The 6,302-nt window shown below is 68.8% G+C and overlaps 1 protein-coding gene across 1 annotated transcript; it reads left to right on the plus strand.

Annotated features, from left to right (window-relative positions):
- Positions 1–277: 277 nt before the first annotated feature.
- On the plus strand, positions 278–4,270 carry PCGF1 (polycomb group ring finger 1). The gene is made up of 8 exons (XM_010568461.1): positions 278–505; positions 750–902; positions 2,272–2,343; positions 2,520–2,628; positions 3,174–3,207; positions 3,427–3,513; positions 3,597–3,677; positions 4,104–4,270. The coding sequence occupies exons 1-8, from the start codon at positions 418–420 to the stop codon at positions 4,149–4,151; spliced, it is 672 nt and encodes a 223-aa protein (XP_010566763.1). The 5' UTR covers positions 278–417; the 3' UTR covers positions 4,152–4,270.
- Positions 4,271–6,302: the final 2,032 nt, after the last annotated feature.

Raw genomic sequence — 6,302 nt, forward strand, 5'->3', positions numbered from 1 at the left:
CCCAGCAGGAGAGGGGTCAGCCCCTTCCCCCCACCCTGTCACGGTGGCAGCTCCGCTCCGGGCCCCGAGGCTGGGCCGTGCAGCCAGGCCGTGGGTGAGCAGGGGCCCGGGGTGGCTCTTGGGGTCACTGCCCCAGGAGCTGGGTCTCCTCATGTCGCCCTGGGGGGTCCGTCCACCCGTGCTGGGTGGGAGCTGCCCCCAGCCCTGTGTTCTCACTGCCGTGCTGTCCCTGGGGGACCTGCCCCAGTGTCCCCATGGGTTCCTGCTGACCGTGGGGCGGGCGGGGGGCTGCTGCGGAGGGCGAGAGCCTGGGGCGGCACGGCCGAGCGGTGCAGGTTGCCCCGCAGGGTGCCGCAGCCCGGCGGGCAGGGGCCGGGTGACGGTGGCGTGTCTCCACAGGAGGAGGTGAAGGTGAAGATGAAGGAGCTGAACGAGCACATCGTGTGCTGCCTGTGCGCCGGGTACTTCATCGACGCCACCACCATCACCGAGTGCCTGCACACGTGTGAGTCCCCGCGCGGTGGCGGCAGCTGCCTGCCCGGCTCTAGGGGTGCAGGGTCCTGTGGGGTCCCCCTGGGCACGGGCCGGCAGAGCCTCCCCTGCCTGCTGGCAGGTCCAGCGCTGCCCCGGGACCGTGGCTTCTGCCTGGGGCCCCAGGGGGACATGTCCCGCTGGGTGTCTGGGGGTCTGGGGCTGTGCCACCGCCCCAGACTCCCCCCTCCACCGACGCACCCTCCCTGTGGCCACAGTCTGCAAGAGCTGCATCGTCAAGTACCTGCAGACCAGCAAGTACTGCCCCATGTGCAACACCAAGATCCACGAGACGCAGCCACTGCTCAACCTCAAGCTGGACCGCGTCATGCAGGACATCGTCTACAAGCTGGTGCCTGGCCTGCAGGAGAGTGAGTGTCCCCGGCAGGGTGGGCAGGATCTGGTGTCCCTGGCACCAGTGTCTTGCAGAGCGATGTCGGGAGAAGCTGTGAGGGGAAGGACACCGGGAAGAACCAGACAATTTCGAGCGGCACCTGTCTACTGAGTGTGTGAGATTCTGTGTGTGGGTCAGGGTCTTCAAAATGCTGCTGACCACATCCATTGTGGCTGCTAGAGCCTGCCGGGAAGAGATGGCAGGGGGGCATCTTACCATGTGAAACTGGTTGTAGAGTGAGGAAAAAGGCAGGACAAATGGCCTCTGCTTGTGGAGGCAGATGTCAGGGGGCTGTGGGGACCATGCCTGGGAAGCACACGGGGCTGCTGAGGGACGGGGAGCCAGGCGAGGCAGGGGTGAGGCACTGGTACCGGACGGTTTGGGAGGTTCAGGTACGGGAACCCACAGGACGCTCTGGCTGTGCTGGTGCTGGGGCTTTGTACTTTCTCCTCGGCCATGTGGCCATTTGTCCACTCCATCGGCGGATGGAGTGGCCATGGCTTCCAAGAGCTGGGCCACTGCGCTCAGGGACTGGGGTGGGGAAGGGAGCCAGGGAGATGGGTGCTTTGCTGGGGTGTCTTTAACTAGCTCAGCTCCCCGCTCTTGGTGCTTGGGCTCCAGCAGCTGGCTGTGCTCAGCACAGCGGGGCTGGGCTGTGGAGACAAGAGCTGCGCAAGCCAGGGCTGCCTCCGCGAGCAGCGTCCCTGGGGCCAGGCGCTGAGTGACGGCGTGATGAACTGACGGTCGGTGGTGGTGAATGCAAAGCAGTGCGCGGGGAGGGCAGCCCCCGTGCCGCAGGCGCAGCGGTGGGCTCGAGATTAGCCACTGTCACTCAGGGTGGGGATGGGGACGGCACTGGGGACACCTCTGTGGAAATGTCAGCCTGCCGCGCAGCAGCGGGGCGCTGGGCACTGCCACGGAGCGATGGAGGCCTGGGCTGGATGGGGGGGCACAGCAAACATGCAGCATGGGCCCTGGTCCCCTGCACTGCAGCAGAGAGGGGGAAAGTGGGTAAAGGTGTGAGGCATGATGAGAGCAGGGATGTGCCTGTGTAGGCAGGGATGGGGACGGGAACAGGGCCCCCCCCCCCGGCCCGCAGCAGGGCTTGGTGGAGACCCCCAGGGGCATGGAGGAGGCAAATAGGGAAGGGGGGTCTCAGCTTCTGGTGGAACGAGAGCCGCTGGCGGTTGGTTGCGTTGCCAAGCCGAGGTTGGAGCAGCAGGATGGGCTGGGGGCAGCCCGGGGACCCTCACCTCTGGGCATTGCGGGGTGGGAAGCCATGATGGGCTGGGGGGGAACATGGGGTGAGGGGGTGTCCCTGACCAGTGTCACTCTCTTGCCCGCAGGTGAAGAGAAGAGGATCCGGGAGTTCTACCAGTCCCGCGGCCTCGACCGGGTGACACAGCCCAGCAATGAGGGTGGGCACGCTTGGGGTCCACGTGGAGGGGCCTGAGGGCAACCAGCCAGGGGGGGAATGGGGTCAGAGTGGGGGTTGTCTCACTGTGGTGTGTCTCCGGGAGCCGGCTGGGGCAGTCAGGCAGTGCCTGCGGGACAGAGGCGGGCTGACTCCTGCCCCCTCCCCACATCTCCCCAGACACGGTTGGGGGCGACCCCATGGGGCTCCCCTACAGCACCTTCGATCACTCCCGTGCCCACTACTTCCGCTACGACGAGCACGTTTCGCTCTGCCTGGAGAAGCAGAGGTGAGTGCTGGCGGCGCAGACAAGGGCTGCGGGATGCGGCGGAGCTGCTGCCCCTTGGCGTGGTGGGGAGGGGGGCCGGGGCTGGCACCGGGCATAGCAGTGTCCCGTGCTCCCACCTCTGTGGCCCTGGCAGACAGGGGACTCAGCCAAGCCAGGGGGAACATTGGGGTGCCACCACCCCTCTGGAGCTGCCACCGCTCTGTCATCTCCCCTCCCGAGGCCACAGCCCTGCCCGGCGGCTGCCAGTGTTAATAGCTGCCGGAGCGGGCGCTGCGCAGCTGCCTGCCGGCTCCGACAGCAAAGTCAATAAGCGGCAGCTCTGGGGGCTGTAATGGGATCGATGGCTGCAGCTCAGCTGCCAGCCCCGGCCGGGGTGCCGTCGCCGGCTCCGTGCGTGCGTGACTGGAGGGGGGGGGGCAACCAGCCAAGGGCAGCCCGCACCTCCGCACCAGGCTGTGCCCAGGGAAGGGGCAGGGGGTATGGCCCGCAGCCCCCCACCTCCCTGTGCTGGAGCTGGCAGGCTGCCCCTTCTCTTCCCTCCACAGCTCCAGCAAGGACAAGAGCAAGGCCGTGCTACAGGTGAGCGGGGGTCTGTGCGGCTGCCCTGCCAGTTCAGCGGGCCCCGAGCCCCCGGGCTCTGCCCAGACCTGGCCCCACAGCCCTTGCTCTGGGCTCGGCTTGGTGTGTGGGGTCCCAAACAGGGTGAGCAGAAGGGGGCTGGGGCCTCACCGTGTGTCGGTGCTGGTCCCATGGGGCTGGGGGCACCTGCACCCCTCTGACCCGCTTTGCCCCTTGCAGCAGAAGTACGTGAGATGCTCGGTGCGGGCGCAGATCCGGCACCTGCGGAGCGTCCTGTGCCACCGCCTGGGGCTGCCACCGCAGCATGTGAGTGTGGGGGCCGGGTGGGGGTCACAGGCCCCGGGTGGGGGTCGTGGCCCCCCCCCTCGACGCAGCCTCCCTGTGTGTAGGTGCAGATCCTGTTCAACAACGAGGCCCTCCCCGACCACATGACGATGAAGCAGCTGTGGCTCTCGCGCTGGTTCGGCAAGGTGGGTATCCTGCAGAGGGATGGGCGCCCGCTGCCATGGGGGATTTTCCCCCAAGGGGCCCCATCCCGGGCTGGGGGGCTCAGCGGGGTCCAGCGAAGGGAACGTCCCCAGGAGCTGGCTTGGGGCAGCACTGTGCTGAGGACACGGCGGCGGAGCAGGGAATCGGTGAATCAAGGATGATTAATATCGCTCGCTGGAGCGCGAGCGCCCCGACCCGTGGTTCCCCCACGAGTCAGGAGGGTGATGGGTCCCAGAAGGGGTTGGACAAGTTCAAGGCGCAGCCCCGGGGCTCTCCAAGCTGCCTGGGGACAGCCCTGCAGGGAGGGGTTGCTCCCGCCTGCCCGTGGTGGGGTCCCAGGCTGGGGTATGGGGTGTCTGCCCTGTGGGGGAGTGCCGGCAGCCCTGACCCCCCTCCTTGCTTTGCAGCCTGCGCCCCTCCTGCTGCACTACAGCATCAAGGACAAGAGGAGGTAGGGGCTGGGGCTGGGTGCTGCCCCCCAGGAGCGCAGCCCTGCTCCCACACCCCCTGCCCCGCTCCCCTTAACTTAATACCCTTCCTGCTTGAGTTTATTTTTTGAATAAAACTGGAAAATGTCCCACGCGTCCCTTCTCCATCCTAGGGGAGCATGGCTGGGGCTGGGGGTCGCTAGTGGGGTTTCAGGGTGGGAGGGACTGGGGGCCCTCTTGAGCCCCCATCACCACCAGCACCTCCTAGAATTGTGGCTGCATGGGGGGGGAGAGCAGTGCCCCCCCCTGCAGGGCTGCTGCCGTGGGGGGGGTGCAGCACTGGGGCTGAGGAGGGGCTGAGCCATGGGGTGCTCTGTGGGGGATGCAGGGTGCTGGGGGTGGCCCTGGGGAGCAGCTGCAGCACTGGGGGGTGGGTGGCTGGGCTGTGGGGTGCAGCGTGGGGGTGGGCTGTGGGAGGGGGGATGCAGCCCCCTCCCCTCCCCCGTTCCTCCGCAGTGCCGGCGCGGGGGCGCGCAGCCCCTCGGCCGAGCGCAGTTGTGCGGGCGCTCAGCAGATTAATCACCGTCACGGCTGCCTGGCGCATGTCCCGGCCCCCCCCGTGCCGCCGCCAGTGCCAGAATCCCAATGAGGAGTGATGGGGAAATAACATGCCTGTCGCCTCGGCGCAGCCTGCGTGCCCCCCCGCCGCCCGCGCATAATGAGCCGTAATAAAGTCATAGGCCCTTTGATTGCCTGAGCGGGGTGGGGGGGACAGTGTGCCCCCCCCGCCCCACTCCCCAGCGCTTGCCTAATTAGCCTGCTATTGTGGGGACAATATCGCAGCCATCTGGGCCGCTGCCGGAGTGCGGCGGGGTCGGGCGTGCAGAGGCCCCAGGCCCAGCTGCCGGTGTGGGGTGGCTCGGGGGTCCCCCGGCATGGGGGTCCCCCCCCCGGTGTGGGGCTAGGACGCGCTCCCCTCACCCAAGCGCTGCAAGCATGATCCGGGTGGCTGCGTCCCCTATTCCTGGCAGAGGAACAGGTGCCGGCTCCCGCTGGTCCCAGCCCTCCCGGGAAAGCGGCTCCGGAGGGGCCCTGGCCATGGCACAGGGCTCGGGGATGGGGGGCCAGGTGCCCCCGGAGGGGTGGCCCAGAGATGGCGGAATGTCCCCACAGCTCCTGGTCCTGCTGGGGAGCCCTGGTCCCTCTCTGTCCCCCCTGCACGGCAATGACGGTGCCTGGCCGTGCCGCGCAGCTGGGGCAGGCGGCCGCAGCCCCTCTGCTCCCACCCTCGCCCCCAGAGCAGGGCATCCCGTCCTGGGGTGGGCGACAGCCCGGGACCCTTCAGCCTTGGTGGATGTGGCATGGACCCATCAGGCAGGCTGTCCCCTCCAGGCACCCCGTGCCCACCCCCCCACCCCAGGGTCTCCAGCCCAGCGGGGACGTGGGCCACAGCCCGTCCCTCACCCCCTGCCTCCGCACCGTGGCTGACCCCACGCCCGGGACCCCGCGAGCTGCCACCGCCGCCGCTGCCGGGGGATCCGGTTACCGGCCCCTCTCCCCGGCCCAGCTGTCGGCCATCCCTCACCCAGGCGCGGGGGTGGCCAAGCCCCCCCGCCCCGTGCCGAAAGTCCCTGCTAAGTACGTGGTGAAACGTGGGCAGAGGCCAGGGGTCAGCAGGACACGGGGCTGCACTGCTCGTCCTGGGACAGGGATCCATGTCCAGTCAGGGCTCCCCGTGCTGGTGGGGAGGGGGGGATGGGGGACCCCCCCCCCCCCGCCCCACAAACACCCTACCGTGCCGGGGTCCTCTCTGTGCCAGGTCCTGCCAGGCAGCCCTGGCATGTGCGGAGCCTGTCGGCACCCCGGCACAGCTTGGCTGGGCACAGCACTGCTCTGTCCCGTAGCATGGTGCCGGCCGAGCCCTGTGCTTCCCACCCCAGCACCCACCAGAGCCCCTCGTCCCCTGGGGCAGCCGGGGCTGGAGGGATGCAGGGTGGGGATGTGGGATGGGGGTCCCGACCAGGGCCACCTGCAGGGGAGCGGGGAGGGCAGCGTGGCCGTGGGAGCGGGCGGGTGGGTGGATGGATGGACAGACAGACGGATGGATGGATGGCGGGACGGCGGGGGCGGCGAGGCGGGGGCTGTCCCCGTGTCTTTCAGCAGCAGCTCTGGCAGCCG

This window comes from Haliaeetus leucocephalus, unplaced genomic scaffold (genome assembly GCF_000737465.1).
Source record: "Haliaeetus leucocephalus isolate CR32 unplaced genomic scaffold, Haliaeetus_leucocephalus-4.0 Scaffold245, whole genome shotgun sequence".
Classification (NCBI taxonomy): domain Eukaryota; kingdom Metazoa; phylum Chordata; class Aves; order Accipitriformes; family Accipitridae; genus Haliaeetus; species Haliaeetus leucocephalus.